This window comes from Corvus cornix, chromosome 3 (genome assembly GCF_000738735.6).
Source record: "Corvus cornix cornix isolate S_Up_H32 chromosome 3, ASM73873v5, whole genome shotgun sequence".
Taxonomy (NCBI): Eukaryota; Metazoa; Chordata; class Aves; order Passeriformes; family Corvidae; genus Corvus; species Corvus cornix.
This window is the reverse complement of record NC_047056.1, coordinates 70,236,498-70,254,652: the sequence shown is the minus strand read 5'-3', so window position 1 is coordinate 70,254,652 and position 18,155 is coordinate 70,236,498. Positions and strand designations below refer to the sequence as shown.

General features: G+C 39.7%; 1 protein-coding gene across 3 annotated transcripts in view; it reads right to left on the bottom strand.

Moving 5' to 3' along the window:
- The window catches only part of PDSS2 (decaprenyl diphosphate synthase subunit 2), a 117,161-nt gene that overhangs the window by 56,604 nt on the left and 42,402 nt on the right, over window positions 1-18,155 (bottom strand). For 2 of the 3 annotated variants that reach the window (XM_039568946.1, XM_039568945.1), the window contains exon 2: window positions 13,436-13,567. The exons of the other annotated variant lie outside the window; for it this stretch is intronic. In XM_039568946.1, the coding sequence (XP_039424880.1) occupies window positions 13,436-13,567 (132 nt within the window). The remainder of the gene's footprint in view (window positions 1-13,435; window positions 13,568-18,155) is intronic. 3 annotated transcript variants of the gene reach the window in all.

Here is an 18,155-nt window from a genome sequence, read left to right as displayed (position 1 = left end):
AAAAGGCATTAAAAAATAAAATGTAAATCACCAGAATACAGTGTACCAGATAGGGTTGGGATTTATTTAATAACTATATATATTTTTTATCATGCTTATATAAGAATTACTGTGTATTCTGAAATACCCATAAATATCCAAGATACAGAGGGGATTAAAAAATCCAAACATATACTGCTTGCACAACCACAGAGAGCTCATACTATGAAGCAAACCTGTCATATTCTGAACAGCTGTAACTACGTTTCTGTTAGTCAGCAATTAAAAGTATGATTATCACAGGTGCTCTTCTCTCCCCTCCTGAACTTTCAATGTTCAGAATTGGATAGGGACATTAATACCACATATTAAAATGTTTTTTTACAGGAATACTTTTGCTTTTCACAAAGCAGAAGTATGCAGCAGATGGGTATTGCCTGCCATGTACAAGGAAAGAGACTAATAGCTAAAGGCAGGGAGCAGACTTCTCAGAGACCTTGCCCCTTACACCAGGTGTGTTGACAGAATTGCCAGCAGGGAAAGGATAATAAACCTTTTGGAGCAAGGCAATGACTGCTGCTTCTGGGACCATATCAGCATAGTAACAAGCATTTGGTGCTGTTGAGGTCTGCAAAGTTTTGTCATTATTATTTGTATATACTTTATGCAAATGGAGTACGGTGTGATATTGAGAAAAATTTGTCCTTTGATTAAAAAAAATGACTTACTATTATACCACTGGCACAATTTCCATCTATTTTTACCTTATTAAAAGCAGTTCTATAAGGTATCTGAAAATTTCATGCTTTCATTTTTTGGTTCTTTCATTTCAGAATGATTCAATCTACACACTTTAATAAGGGATAAAATGACATCAACCAATTCAAGCAACATTAACCCCAAGCGAGTGATGATGGAGAGACAGCTAATACACCACCTTCAACAGCAAACTTTATTTCTGCAGAATTCCTACCAGAGTCCGCAAAATAGGATCCTTTCCTGACTGCGACTAATACTGGAGCTTTGCTGAAATTTAATTTGCCTGCTGGAACAGCATATGAGCATAGCTGAACTTTTTTTACTGGTTCTGTTGCACAGATATCAAAAGCCAGAATGAAATTTCAGCTATAAGAGACTGAGGCAAGCTTTCCACACAACAGTGTCGACTTGAAACATAACAATGATGAGAAAGAAATCAGAAATACTATGCAGTATAAAATAAAACTTGTTTATGTTTATTCCCTTTCTGGCAGCAATAGATGCACAATTTTTTTAACTGCATCTTCTCTTTCCACAAAAATAAATACAAATTTGGCCAAGTCTTTGGGAAAATTAAAAACTACAACTTCAAATACTTAAATGGACTTCAAGAACCGGGCAATCAAGCTCACGAAATCTCACATGTAACAAAGATGCTCCATAATCATGCTGGCACTGCTGATCAGAAGTTTTCAATTGCTGCAAACCATATAAACAACCCATCGTCTTTCTAATTTCTCTTTTGACTGTATAAGCACCTTCTCAAATACAACACAGCAAGAATACCATATTGCATTCATACTCTTTAAATCTTTATCCCTAGTTCTCCAGCTCCTTATTCCTCTTCTCAAATCATCAATCGCTCTCATCTATGTACTCACACACTCACCTTTATACTGGAATATATTACAAATAACCAAATTTTGCTGTCCAGGAATACAGTGCCCTGTCTACACCACCAGCATATTATTGCTGCCTTTCTCTTTTATTACTGTTTGCTCTAGAAGCATCTCAGAGCTGTCAAATTCCACATGAAAATCTACTGAAGGTTAAAGGCCAGATACCAATGAAGCCACAAGAAATACTCATTCACTTAATGTGATTAGGGTCCAGAACATGCCATTATTTCAAGTGGAAGAGAAAGAACATTGGATAGTCTTTATACAGCCTCATATCTTCATGTACATATACTTGTGCAGTAAAATGAAGACCTTCTCAACTCCACCCCAGCAGATGAAAAATGTTGTAATATCTTCACTTACATTATATCAGGGTACTGACTAAATCATACTAAGAAAATAAATTAATTGGTGCAGTATGCCTTGTAATACTTAACTTCATATTGCTACAATTTTCCAAGAATTGCAGAAATTTGTATTGAAACTGCGTTAACTGCATTGTAAAATTTGTCAAGGGAGACATTAACAGGACAGAAAGAGGATAGGTGGTACTTCAGCATGTAGAAAAGCATGGGAAATATTTTGGGACTGTAGGACAAATAAGTTACATCGATACAGTTATTTAGGAACTTGGGAGCAAAGCAATTGGTCACATTGATGTCACAGTTCTGATGGATAAGCAGTCCCCAAAGCTGTTGTGTGCTTTCATCACAGCAGTGGCTTGTACTTAGGTGATGGTTGCCAATTTCTCTCCGCAAATACTATTATACTTTTTGTAAAGGAAATGTGAAAGTTCTCAAGTAGAAAACTGTTGCAAGGGAAAGATTTTACAGCAAACACAGCTGTGGTGAAGTGCTCTGGTGTGTGGCAATGCCATGCCCCAGGGAAGGCTGTGCTGGGTCTTGTTACCAACAGGTCACCTGGCCTTTCTCTGAAAAGCTCCCACTGGAGTGAAAGCAGGGCTTTTTTGCTCCCACAGCCGCTCCTGACCCACTGCAGAATTCCAGCGGTGCTGCTCTGGTGTTGCATTCTATGCTGCACACCGTGGCAGTCCAGTTCTCATTTCACAAGCAATGGGAGAAAGAAGCTCCAAGAAAAGGGAGGGCTGGACAGACAGAGGCGCCATTACAGTTTCTCCAAGGTAAGCCATCCCTACCATGCTTTCTCTGACACTGAATTACTTCCTTTTTAAAATGGAAACCGAATACACTTTGTGATGTACATGCTGAGTTTACCTTACTCAGCTATCTAGTGCCATACAGACTTATTTTGAACAAGATTTGAGCCCATATTTCTGAACAGTCTTTGATCAGCTCCAATGCAGTGCCTTTTTATTTATTCTACAACGTGAGGAGAATACCTTTTCTTCTTCAACATATAATTGCTGTATTGCACATGCTAAGTATGCTGAAAACAATAAAAGTTAATGAAGAAAAGTACTGGTTGTAATGAATTAGTAATATTGTTAGATTTGTATTTGGAGTTGATTTTTATTGTTGTGGATGGAAGATGATCAATAGGAATATGTAATCAAGTTGTATGTGCTTTTCATCTCCTGAGACTCATCATGTAAATGAGATGATGAATCTCACAGGATTTATCCTGGAGAGAAAAAACTAAATAGAATAATTTAGAATAACTGCTTGGATTTCCTCTCACTAAAAGCTATGGGAAAGCTAACAAGAACTGGGAGACAAAATTATACATTTCTTTAAGATTATAAAAGACATCACTGCTCATATTTTGACATACTTTTCCCATTATCTTTCAAACAATTTTGTCAAGAGCATTGCACTTCTTAATGTACTTAGATATTGAATATTTTAGGACCATGCATTTTCTCTACCAGTTAATTAGCTAAGCTTCCAAAGTACTTGCTAGATGGGATACTGTACCTTTGCTGAAAGCCAGCCTTCCAGAAGATAGGAATAAGAACAGTAAGTCCCAAAGGAAATCATTTTTATGATAAAGAGTCCTAATGTGCCCCAGTAAAGGTGAGGATTGATTGTTATGGCCTATTGTTACTATAATTAGAAGTCAAACACCAATTAGCAGTTCCATTAATAAGATTAATCTCTGCAATATCTGCAGCTGAGACCCAGGGCTTGTGTGCAGTAAGCGAGTGTGAATTTAAAGTGCAACAGCTATTCTGCACTAAAACGCCCAGGTTGAATACTTACATCACACAAAAGATAACTGCTCTGCCTTCTTCGAGTTTTGAGTTCCTACATACACTATTGGTCTTACTAAATTTTTCTCATTTATTGCTTTTTATTTTGTTTAAGCATGTTCTACCATGATTTAGCAGTCATTGATGGGGATAGGTGCAACAGAACATGAGGTCTCCCAAACTTTGGTTCACAGCCACTCCCTCTGCATTTCACCAGGTCAAGGTAAATTTAACTTGGTTTCCATTATTAGTAAACTCAGAAAAGTAGTAATGAAAAAAAAAAAAAACAAAACAACTTCTTACAAATATGAAAGTACTATTCACATGATAGAAGTCCATTGCAGAATTAGGAATCATTTTTTCACTTGAAAACATGAAGGTAAGAAACAGTCAAATCCAATCTCTGAAGTTAACACACACTGCAGTTCAGAGTACAGAAACTGAAAAAAGGGCAAGATCTGAAATGAGGTGAAGAGTCTCACACTTGTGCTCTTTGTATTTTTGTAGGTACCGAAATCATAATTTGTATGGTTTTTCTTTGGTTTTATTTCATTTGTGTTTTGCCTTTTACAATAACTCTCAAAGAGAATTCATCCACAGATATGCCTCCACCATGCAAGGTAAAAAGAAGGATTTTGTAAAATTTAACCTTTAAGTGTCATTTACACTCTAACAATACAATAAACCTCACCACCTTCATCAAAATTTACTCATGCTTGCCACGGCTAATTAGCCAAGAGGCTTTGTAATGGATTTGCTTTTTCCTTTATTTCTTTTAAAGGGGAATTATCTGATTTCTTAAATCAAATATAGATTAATGTGGAAACACATTCCAGTTGGAAAGCATTTAAACAGCTATTTAAGATTACAAACATCTCTAAACTTGCCTACAGTAGAAAGAATCTGCTGCCAAAACTTCATTGGTGAGCTGAGCAAGTGGAGATCCAGCTTACACAGTAAAACACCTGTTTTGCCAGAGAGCATTGACCCATTCCTAAAGCAGAAGGCAGCCCTTTGCTATTGTAGCCATCTACTACAACTGGAGACATGACAGTCATCTGAGCACTAGCGTCTCTCAGCTGTTTGGCTGCATTCACAAGAACAGGACAGAAGCTACTTGTCAATAACTGGAGCTCTTAGAGAATGTAGAGCCAAAGGTGCATATCCTCATGCAGTATTTATTCTGTTTTTCACTCGAAGTGGAACACCTTTTACGTTTTCTGAATTTCCAGAGAAGGTGCCCTCACACCTCATATGCTGGTATGCTAAATACATAAAGCAGAGCATTGCCATTTCAGATCCTTCTCACCCATAAAATCCCAGTGCAACAGCAGTCCAGGCCATAGGCATAAGTAAAGTGAACCAACCAATGTTGATTTGTGTTGGGGTTCCTCCCCCCCTGCCATGTAGCCCTGCGAGAGGGGCCCTGGGGGGAGACACGGGGCTTCCCTGCCCCTGGTCAGCCTCGTTCCCATTGGTTGTTTTGTGTTCCCCTGTGCGGGCAAGGACCCTCGGGTCCCGTGATTGAGCAGTTCCTCGGCAGAGCTCCGGCCATGCGGCTGGAGAAATAAACATCTCTGAAACATCTACCAAGAATTGGTCCATAGATATTCTTTCCACAGGTCTCGTTGATTGATACACATGTTGCAGTATCCCCACTGTAAAAAATGGTAGAGAAATGCTGGCAAGACACCGATCCCTAAGGACAGTGACTGTGATTTGTGAGTAAACGCTGGATTTCTCTTCCTGTTTTTGTTTTGCTGTTCCATCTCTAAACTATGGAGGAACCGTGGAAAGACTCTTGGCTCTCCGAGCCGCATATGGACATTTATCTTAAACTTGAAAAGATTCTTGAACAACGATTTGTAAATTTTAGCTTAATTCAAGCTCAAAAGGAACTGAAACATTTCCTGTCAGGGTTGTTTAAGAACTTTTTCTACGTTTCTTGGGACTTGATTCTTACCAATGACTTTTGGAAGATCATTTGGACACAGTTAATTTCTGAGTCAAAATATATGCCAATAGAAGGATATTTTCGTGAATATTATTTAATTACCGAGACTGTTGAACAATGTCAGCTGTGTCCTTGCGAAATTAAAACTGCTTCAGGGACCGTGTGACCCAGGCCACGTGGACCGAGCGCTCTGCGAGCAGCAGCGAGGCAGTTCCCACACGTGGGCGGAGTGACGTGAGCTGCAGTGTTGGCAGCGGAGCGAGGCGCGGTGGCAGTGGTGCAGCCCGCGGTGCCCACCCGGCCCCGCACAGCGCGTGGTGGAGCGAGCCCCATGAGAGGAGCAGCGCGCGGACGGCGGGCAGCAGCGGTGGGCGGTGGAACAGAGCCGCGCCCAGCCGAAACGTGCACTGGAGCAGGGCGCAGGGGGGTCATCGCTCGGGGGCCTGGCCGAGACATGGGCGCAGCCCCAGGCAGCGGCAGCGCAGCTGCGACCAGAGGAGGCAGCGGCGCACTGGGAGCTGAGCGGTGCGGCCCGGCCCAGCCCGCACGGCCCCGAATGCGACCCCGGGAAGAGCGCGCAGGCACGAGCAGCCCCGACAGCCCCGGCAGCACTGACAACCCTGGGAGTTCCAACATGGGAGCGAGCGAAAGCGAAAGAGAAAGCAAAAACGCAGCAAGACAGAAAACAGCAGCCACTCGGAAAAAGGAAAAAATCATCGTAGCTAAGGCTTTAGGAATAGTAAAATGGTATAATGTTTAACAAAATTATGGTTTTATAACAAGATGTGACAACCAAGAAGACATATTCGTTCATAGAACTGCTATTAAAAAGAATAACCCTGAAAAATACATCCCAAGCTTGGGAGATGGAGAAGTAGTAGAGTTCAAAATTGTGCAAGGTAGAAAAGGGTTACAAGCATCGCAGGTCACTGGGCCTGATGGTGTTTCTGTGAAAGGCAGTATATATGATAAAAATCGTAGTCATGTTAGACAATATCTCCATTATAAACAGTCCCTACAGTCTCCCTTTCCTAATCCCACCTTTCCCTTTTACCCTATATCCTATTATCCCCAGAGTATTCCCAATCCGTTTTTTCACCCATGGTTTCCCTCACAAAACCATGCCTTTGCCAATTGTTTCCCCAAAAATCCCTTTCCAATGCCTAGTGGGGGATGAAGAGGGGGAGGGAAGAATTTAATTATTGCTGTTTAGAGTGCCAACAGGTACAAATAGAAGAAACCCTCTCCTGCCTCAGTTTCCCCACAAAGCATGCTCAGAGAGTCCTGTCTCCCTTCTGTCAGCCTTAAGATGTTCCAGAGAATCTGTTTGGACATTTAAAGACTCAGGAGGGTGGCTTGTTTTGTTTTGAAACTGTTCTTGTTATCTCATGTTTATCCAGTTGTTTTCAATGTTAAGTTTTAAATCTCTTTTTGTTAAAAATAAACAGGTGAAATGTCGGGGTCCCTTCCCCCCTGCCGTGTGGTCCTGGGAGAAGGGCCCTGGGGGGAGACACGGGGTTTCCCTGCCCCTGGTCAGCCTTGTTCCCCATTGGTTGTTTTGTGTTCCCCTGCACGGACAAGGACCCTCGGGTCCCGTGATTGAGCAGTTCCTGGGTAGAGCCCCGGCCATGCAGCTGGAGAAATAAACATCTCTGAAAATATCTATCAAGAATCGGTCCATATATATTCTTTCCACGGGTCTTGTCTGATACACGTGTTGCAGTATCCCCACTGTAACACTTTTGTACATATTTTTGAAGACTGCAAGTCTCAAAAGCATACTATAATCAGTATATTACCTCTAAGCTTTTGACTACACTAATCCATATTTATCTTTGCAGACTGAAGTTGTCCAAGGATCATCACTCATGTAAGTTTCGATTCCCTGGAGGCAGCCTGAGTGCTCCTCATGCATACAGCGATTAAAGACTGCTCTAAACAAGCACAGCATCACCCCTGCTATGGCTGCCATGGCATGGGTTTTGGAGAAGAACAGATAGAGCTGCAGATGGTGAGCTGTCACCTGTGAGAAACAGAAGAAATTCCTAGTGTCCCCATTAATACAGAGCAATTTTTCCCTAATACACAGTGGTATTTCCCTAAGACAGACATGACCTTTACGCTTGTGCTCTTGAAGTAGGCCTTGACACAGTCGCCACTTTTAATTCTAAAAATCTTGGGATGGAAAGTTCTTTGGATACTTCAGTTTTCAAATGACCATAGACACCTAACAGGCTAAATTATGCCAACATCAGCGTGGCCTCTTGTGAGCTTCATACTCATGAATGCACACCAATGACAGCATTGGACACAAAGCACGAGGCTACATGCCAGGGGTAGAATGCTCACTCATCTGTTTAAAACATATCTTGATTATTACCTTGTGAAGAAGACTCTGTTCTTGAAAGACCTGACCTTCATGAAGAAAGGTAGATGAGTCTGACCTCATTGCTGACTCCGCTTCAGAAGGAAGTGGGTCTACAGACCTCCTGATATCCCTTCCAACTTGAATTATGCTGTGAACCTAGATGTACTATCAGCAGCATCTGATTAACCCCAAAGGAAGTTAATGGAAGGTCAAACGTTCTCTGAAGATGGCATAAAGCTCTTTGGAACACAGGGAAAGGAAATTAAGGCAGAGGTTTGTTTTCATATCTAGCAAGAAGCTGGGAGAATGGTAGACAGAACAGCAAAGGAACAGAGCAGTATGTCCTCTGTCCTTACAGTCCTTAGAAAGACACCTATCCCCTCTGACTTCTTTGCAACCAAAGAAACATTCAGAGAAAAAGCAACCTAAGGGTGAATGAATCCTCTGGTTAAGATTTGAATTTAAGTTTTAAGTGTTCCTTAGAGTAGGTTAGAACAAGATGACTTTGGTATAGCCACAATGACAAAGAGCATGTGAAATCAGACTCTGTGACCCCTGTGTGTGTGTGTGCCTCCAAAAATGGGTACTCAGGACAACTTACTATTGGAACATGACAAGCAAAAGACCCATCACCATAACAAGGAGTTGGCATCTGCTGCCAAATTACTTTTTAAATGGGTTTTTATTGGAAGCAGCATCAATGGTGGTTCCAAAATCATTATTAAAACACTAAGAACAAGAAGTCTATGTTCATGATTCCTGTCACTACTACCACCACTCTTCCATGCAGCAGGAAGGATTCTGATTCAGAGACAAGTTTATCCAGTTGAGTACCTTCTTGTAGTAAAGCAAGTTCATCTTACAAAGCGACGAATTCCTGGAGCTGTAAAGGTCAGCTGCATCATCCTGAGGAAGAAGGTGCAAGGACAGAGTCCACTATCAATAGTCCAAATCAGCAATCTGCTGGATTTACCAGGTTTTAGTACAGAACTGAAATAGTACTTTCTATATTCCAATCTACATATTGATTAAAAAGGTCTTTGCTTGTCAATGACCATAGGATCCACCAGTGTGAATGCATAGGCAGATCTGACAAAAAAAAAAGAATGGTTTTAAACCTCTGACAAGCATCCAAGGAAATCTGCAGAGCTGACTCGATGGATGTCAATACTAGAGGGTATTTTTAAAATTGGCACTAATGGGGGGAAAGAAAAAAAGAAAAAAGGCAAAACAGAGAGAAGAAAATAACTTGCTGTATTAGAGCCAAGGATACCGAGGGCTGAAAAGATGGACCAAGTTAGTTCTTTGGTGTCACTTGCATTTTAAGCTGCAATACAGAGGCTATCTCAGGCATTCATTACTCAATATAAAGGCAAGGAGATTCCTCAGTCCCCAGGCAGTAGTGTCTGGCAGTGCCAGATGTGAATAGAAAAAGATACCCCTTTGGGTGCATTGAGAGAGGACCCAAGCCAGTCTTGGTCTCTTCAGCTGTGAGAATGTAGCTCCACTATGAAGCATAAAGCTGTCAGTGTTCAGAAACCACATGATCCTGGAGTTTCAATTACAACCTCACTTACAGCAGCAAAGTAAAATAACAGGAAGCTGCATACTTAACTATCCAAGTGAGTTTTGCTCTGAGAGAAGGCAATACAGTGTCAGACTCTAGTATAATCACCAGTTAGGAAATGGATCTCAAAGCCCTTATGAAGCTCTAGCCTCCTGTGTCACATCTAAGGTACTCTCTCATAGTATTAGCATGATAATTTATTGTTAATTTGATTCTGCCTAAACCCAAACATGAGTTCTGCTTTCTCTTCAGCACCAAAGTAAGGAGTTTCAAGGGAATATGGGATGCACGCTTTGCTTGAGTACAAGCGATGACATAAACTCTTACATGATACTGTTTGCGTACTTTGTAGTGAGCACACAATTGATCCTTGTATTTGCAATGCATCTGTAGCCAAGGAAATATGTTCTTTAATGCTAAGAGACCAGCAGAAAGTTTCAACTTTAGGAAATCTGTCCAGCAGCTGAAATAGAGAGCTGTTTATCATGCTGCTACTTCTCTTCATCCTCTTTTGGGATCACTGGTGCTGAGCTGGAAGTAAAGCCAGGTTCTTTTCCCCGCCAATAGGAATAAAGTCAGATTGCTGCCAACACGACAGGGAGGTGGCTGTACAGAGTAAAGCATGCCAGGCAGGCTTTTATAACACTTCCTCCCTTATCTTCAGCATGGCTCATAAGGCAACCAGCAGTTACTATGATACCCTTGCATACAATGACCCCCATGGCCCCAGATTAATGCAGGCAGATCACAACTCTTGGAAATTATGAAGTGCTAAAGCTGAAGGCAATGGTGGCCAGAGGCAGCACCATTTAACTACACTAGCCCTGCTCCGGTAACTACCTAAATTGTAATCCTCATTATTCTGGAAAAGATTGTTCTCTGGTAGCAGGCATCGGTTTTGTTCCATTGTGTACCAGTGAAAAACAGATGCCAGCTAGGAAGTTAGATAATCTATTTTTATACATTTAGGTCAATTGTCCTTTGAATTGACATATCTAGAGAACAAGAGAATAGGATATTTTCTTTTTGTATCCCAAATTCAGCTCTCAGCATCTTTTGGCTTTAATTTTTGTATTGCTTTATTGTGATTTAAGAATATAAAATAGTGAGAAGAGGTTACACAGAACATGCCAAATTCCAGTATGAAAACGTCCACCATATTTTTGTGTGGTTTTTTTAAGTTAAATGGTTATCACACTGTTACATCTTCCTGGTCACAGACTGTACATTTAGTGTAGTACCAGTTACAGAGGACTGATGTAACCTGGCTATCTACTGCAGGACTGAATATTTAAATACAGCACAAGAACTGGTTCCAACACAAACACTGGGAAAAGAAAGACTGGGCTGCTGCAATTGCTGACAAGTACTGGAACAACTTAGCTCATGCTCAGATTTCAGAAATGCAATTAATTAATCACTACTAAGTATCCTAAAATCAAGTGAGCCATATCCCAGCTAATAGTCCACAATATAATGTTCACAGCACATAAGTATGAGGCAGTGAAGATGCTCATTACAGGGCCAGAAATAATATTTCCAGCAAAATATTATATATAAAGATGAAGTAATTATATGGCATGGCAACAAAAAGAGCTGTATAGATTACAGCTGAGCTGAAAAGCTGTGAGAACCTATTTCCAAAAAATACTTTCCAAAGTTGGAGACATATAAGCAATAAAGGATTAAGCATATTTCTTCACTTCATATCACTGAGGGATATACTTTCCCTTTGACATATATGTCCAATATACACAAACCATATACAATTACATTGCAACCAAGATAGCAGACAAAAATGCACTAATGGAAAACAACATCCTTTTGTTCTTCTTCAGGAGAAGGCAGTTTGTAAAACACAACTTGTAATACATGTCAAAAATATCACAAAAGCCCTTTAAGATCACAACTTTACAAGCTGCCTATTCTCTATATACAACGGAGAAATGGAAATCAGAAATAAGACTTGCATTTAAAAGTACCTTAAATAAAGAAAGGAGTCCAAAGCCAAAGCCCACAGCGACTTCAGTAGAGGGCAAGAACTGACCATTATGACACAAAATGAAGCAACACAGGGGCATGTTTTCTTGTATTTACACCATGCTGCAGGACTTAAGTGTCATTGAAAATCCATTTAAATTAACAACTCCACAGTCATCACTTTTGCAGACAGTAATGAACCTTAAGTGAACCTGTGTGGGCGTATTCAAAACTGCTTTGTTTTTGGAGTACCTTTGTAACTCTGAACTAGGTATTATAATGGCTATTGACTTGCTCAAACTTAGATTATTAGGCTAGATTTTCAGCTGGTTGAACTGGCATCGCTCCAATGATGTCCATTTACACCAAACGCTTCATTATTAATTCAAGGTCTTATTTGCTCCTTAATGAATACTTCCACTAGTCACCTTCCCAACGGCAGCTTTAAACGCTCAAACTTTACCTCCATGGTCAGAACCATCATACTCAAGAACTTAGTTATCAAAAAAATAATGCTTTTTCTCTCCTTTTATGAGGCATACTAAGGTAATTTTTTTAATCATTTACAAAACAAACTAAAATACCTCCTGTGCCGTAATTAACTAACTAGAACTATGCTTTCATACTGCATCATTTGCATATAAATATAAAAATTTTACAACCCTAAGGGGCCATTAGGGATGAAACAAAATAAGAATGGAATTAAACAGCTAAAAGGACAACACAGCCTTCCAGAACAAGCCTGCTTTACAGCCTTGTCCTTTTGCTTACTTATTGTTATTCCTGCCTGTACCAATTCATATATATTTTCCTTCTCTGCTATTTTAAGATACTACATATATTTTTAAAATTTTATTTACTTGGTCTTTTCAACTCTATGATACTACCTCTACATTTCGAAAGAAATCAGTATGCAAACATGTCACTAAGGATCCTCATTTAGTATATCACAGAGGTCAGAAACACAATTAATAAAAAATACAAGTCTTGTTCCCTCAACCAAGCAACATGCAATTTTTCAAAGAATTTTTAAAAAATCAAGTTTTACAATTTTTCAACCAGATCTCATTACTTACTTCAATTGAATAGTTCACTGTCAAATATACAAAGGAGAGCAACCACTGATTTTGATTACTGTTGTTACTAGTATTAAGAAATTCATCTTAAAAGCTTAAAAAATATTTAGGAACTCTTTACAGCTGAAATAGTTCAGTGAGAGCCTAAGGAACCATAAGGGTAGGCTGAGTAAATCTGCTGTGACATGTGGGAGGTAAAAACTTTATTCTACACTGCTGCTGCATGGGAAAATACCCTTCAAACAGGCTATACAAAAACTTATGTGCTCAGTAAGACGAACCGGTGTCCCGTAAGGCTGGCATCTTGCTCTGAAATTTCTAGCAAACAGGTGTACCCAAGTAACATTGGAGCAAATAAAAAAAAAAAATACTCTATTTAAAAATATTTTCTAGCATTGGGGTTTTTTTTATTCTGAGTACCTCTTAATGTAAACTTTAAACTATCTTGACCCAAATGTTTTCAATTTTTTTGTGCCCAAAAACCACAATTAAGATATACTAACAGTTATACAAAGAGTAGGAAATGCTTTTCACTGTGGAAAGCTTATAATAAGCCCAAGGAACAAAGCTTTGTAATTAGGTAAGTACTGATTTCCCTTAACAGGTGAACAGGCCATTTAGGACGCTTTGATACCACCAAGAAATTGCCCATCAAATATAACTTAGCATATCATACTACATACCTGGAATAAATTCCACTGACCATGTCGTGCTGGAAAGAGAGTCCTGCTGTGCTGGGTCCAGCAGCTTTGGAAATAAGCAGGACGACCAAACCTCGCATCTGTAAATTGTTTCGGCTATCGTACACAAAACCCCTAAAAAAGGAAGAAGAAAAAAAAAAAGAAGCATATTTTCACAATCCATGTTCACTGTACCAAAGTGGAAAAAAAGACTTAGACCTCAGGCTGCCATCCATTCATCAAGTCTTTAATATTCATGTTTGCAGGGAAATAAATTGCAATTATGAATCATGATCTTTTGTCATCCTTTACCTGACACTTACAACGAAATCCTACTATTGCAGAGAGAAACAAGTATTCAGGATAGAATTAAATCTTGATTATTTTCAAGGAGCAGCATGTCCCTTGCATTTCACGTCATGTCATGACAGGAGTATTTCAGAATAGTTCAATGTAATCTACTGTAACAGGAACGTAAGAGATTTCAGTTTCTCGTCTGAAGCACAAAAAAAACCCCAAAAAACAACAAAAGAAGCCTCCTACTTCATGAGAAGAAAGACAAAGGAGGAAAGGTGCAACCAAAATCTGTAACATGCTGAAAGAAAACCGTTTAGTGGTTGTGAACAGAGGGCAGAGTACATAAAACAGGTCTAGCTACTGTAGGAAAATAACAAAAATGCAGAAACTGATGAAAGATGTACAATAAAAGTTAGAGATAAATGAAGTAGAGATGAGCTGGTTTAAACAAAAAACCGGTTTCAAATGCTACAACTTTAAATTTGGGGTCAGAAGGAAACTGCCCTCAAAATCATATTTGTTGAGAGCAATTCCAGATGACCATTTAGATATACCACCTCAGAAGTTAATTTGTTTTAAAGTGAGCTTAGCTTTCCTTTTTGACTGCAATGTCTCCAATTGTATTCTTCCTGTCCTTGTCGAACTTGTTTTCTACTTCCTACATTCATCAATACAGCTAGACAAAAGGATTAATACATTCCAGATGCTATTAAATTTGTATACTAATTTCCAATAAATAAGAGCCTATATGTCTGATATAATCTAAATATTTATTAAATAAATCATATGAAGAACTACATCACAAATTACTAGGCACTTTAACTCATTTTATCCCAGAGTGTAAGTTTAGCCCTAATAACTGAAGGAAATCAAAACGGAACTGTCTTTAAATCAGCTGAATAAAAAAATCTAGGATGTTGATCGTGCAAGTATGTTTGAATAAAGAAAACAGTGGATGCAATCTAAAGTTTCATTTGGACTTTGTCATTACGTGTACACTTCACAATGCAAGAGTATCTGCTGTACACTACTTCATTAACACAGACAGACATGAAGAAGAATAATTTAAATAGCACCTTTCTGTGTGAAAGTTCCTGTGCTACTGCAAATAAAATCTTGACTGCTTGAGCCGTTACATCCTGTTTTACAGCGATGAGGAAATGGTCCAAACTATGCTCAGAGGAGAATGAGCAGGACCAACCAGGTAGCTGATGCTAGTCAGCTTCTGGGATTGATCTTCACACCCACACACCCAATTCCAGGCTAGTACTTCTCCCTCCAGCGATGCCGAAGATCCCACTCAGTGTGGCCACACCCTACAAATGATATGATCAGTGAAGATAAGAGGCCAGTATGGCTTTTTACCACAACCCACAACACTTTTAGCTCTGGTGAGATCTAACTAGCCAAATGAGGCCATGACTTCTGTGCCTTTATAATCTGCCCACATCCTATCTGCTTCACCTGCAGACTGACAGGCTGGTCCACCCTGCACAAGTCAGGCGTGCCCAGTGAGCCTGGCAGCTCAGGATACCTTATGCTCACAGCAACCCTGACTAGAACAACATAAAAAGCAGTGGAAGGGAGATTCTATATAACTTCCCAAAGCAGAAATTCTCTGTTTTCAGTTCAGCCTCCCAGTACTTCCCAGCCACTCAAACCCATGAAAGCTTGCACTGCTCAGATCTCTGCTCAAGGCACACACACTGTGGTCTTGTGACATGCACCTTTATTTTATTTACTGGGTACATGTAGAGAGGGATTTTAAGGAGGAGGGGGACAGCTGCTTGCCTTCAGCATTCTGTGAATTTGTAACCAGCATATCTCTATTCTCACCAAACACATAAATACATAATTTGTTTCTTATCATGCTCCAATATACAGTTAACAGAATGCAGCCAAGACAGTTATACACTTAAAACTCTATAGATTTCTGAAGTCAGAGCCACAACGAACATTAAACTACCCAGGAAAAAACAGAAAATACATATAATGAATAATACATAGTGTGTATGCATCTGTATACAATTCATAATTGTTTGTGGTGGTGTAAGTACTTCTCTGGCTTGAATTTCAGTTGACCACATTACTCACAACCACAGAAGTTATACAGATGATGCAACTGAATTCAAATATATTTCCTCAACACTATTTAAAACTCCATCATTTTTAAAGAAAAGTGGTTTTAGGAAAAAAATTCCTTTTTTCCACATATGTATGTGGTAAAATCACAGTGTCTTACTAAAGGCAGAGATATAATGAGAAATTAATAACACTTAAAAAAAAATAGGAAATTACAGTGATATTTTGAACAATCAGAACACTTTGGTTTTTCATGCCCAGTGCTCTACAGCTTGTCAAGTGACAGGATGTTACAAAAGTAGAGATAAAAAGTGTTCATCTTAGGAACATGGAGCGCTGGCCTTTAAATAAACCACTGTCTAGACAGACACTAGAAGTGAAGCACTTTTACCTGATTCAGTCTAGGTGATGAACAGTAGAAGAAAATTACCTGTGTTGAACATACTCAGTCTGTAGCAATAGCAAAAACAAGTGTTCAGTGCTGTTTAGTGTTTGCAACACCACTAGCAATGAATACCTTACATTCTTAGCAGAAAACTGTTAATGGAAAGTGCAGCTGTGGGTGGGGGGAAGAACAAAATCAAGTAATAAGGAGTAACATGGCTGTCATTTCTACACCTAATCATACAGCCTCTATGTTACATATGGTTTGGATGTAATTTTAGACAGGATTTTCTATGAATTACCAAACCAGTAGTCAAAAGTTTACCTCCATTTTCATAACATGTTGTGTTACTGACATGTAACATATCCACACTAAAGCAAACCACATCAGACTTGAAACAAATAAAGCCTCCGGTGATCATCCTTTAGACACTAGAAACTACTGCAGTTACTTGACATGGCTTCAGGGGTCACATTCACATTCTGAATTAAGCTCCCCAGAGACACCCTGCACAAGTAATAGCAACACAAAAGTCTTCCAGATGGTGCAATTAGTCTTGATGGGTATGTGGCAGGAGACAGGTGCCTCCAGGGAAAAAAGTGAACTAAAAGCAAACCAAGTGAAATTGCGCACACAAAAAAAGATACATCAAGCTGACACTCTTTTGGAAAACCTCTGCTGAGCAACACAAGTGCATGCATAGGGTACCCAAAAAACCCCCTAAATCATTAGCATCATTTTGCTTCCTCTTAAGTTTACCGGCTGGTTATCTGCAAATGACCTACTTCATCCTCGGGGGACTGCATACCAGAAAAAGGTAGGGAAGTCAAACACTACAATTTCGTTTTGCAATTCAGGATTTGGGGGAGGGAAGGGAAAGCCATTTACTCTACATATTACCCGTGTGACAGAGTAACCCAGCTGAAAACTGGCAGATTCACAGTTTTAAATACAGCACAGTGTTCACAAAAAAACTCCATCTTACAGCACAGGAGAGAAGCGCCTGGCTCCGACACATGCGCGGTGTGACACTGCACACGCACAAGAGACTCACACCACCCACTCAGGCAGTGACACTGGCTAATAGCTAATGTGCTGCAAATTACACCTCCTACTACCAGAGTCCGTCTGCTGCACAGAATAAATCAAGCAAACATTTCACTTAGTGCTTTGTGTACTGCTCCACACGTGCAGCTATTTCAGTAGAATTTTAACCTCCAGTAACCGTCAGGTTTAACTGCATTGGTAATTTACACTTTTATTAAAATAAAAATCTGCTATTCATTGCAAGCTTCATTTGTATTTAAATATTTAAATACCACAAAGATTTAAAAATTATTTGCATGAGACAAAACCACATTCCTAGCACTTTTTTTTCATTATCATAAACTGTGAATTTAAACAATAGAGAGGAAACATGGCAACTACAGCAGTTACTGTAAGGAAGAGCTGGACATGGGGGTAATTTCATGGTATGATAAGGCAGCAAAAAAAAAACCAACCAAAAAAAAAAACCGCACGGGCAACTGTGAAGTCAACTGACTCTGCAAGTGGGTGTAGCAGAAGAGACCATACTCATGGGTACTAGTGCTAATTCAAATGTAATTAATTATGAAGAATGCAGAACAAACTTCCCAACGAAACTGATGTTTATTTTGGAAGGGACAGAAAGGGGTTGTTATATGTTTAGATAAACGCTGTTAGTACTTCCCACATGTTCTGCTCATGACCCAAGAAGCAGGAGCTGTGGGGTTTGCAGCCCTTTCATCAATTACCTCGCAGGAGCCCCTCCACCCCCACACAGGCATGTTTGGTGGCCACAGGACTGCTGGTAGGGGCTGAAGTGGACAGATCACTGTCCTCCTCAGCTCCTCTGGTGATTTTTGCCCTTCCTTTCCGTGCATTCTATTGAAGGTGTCCAACTGACAAGATCAATCATTTTGTTTCAGGCCATACACA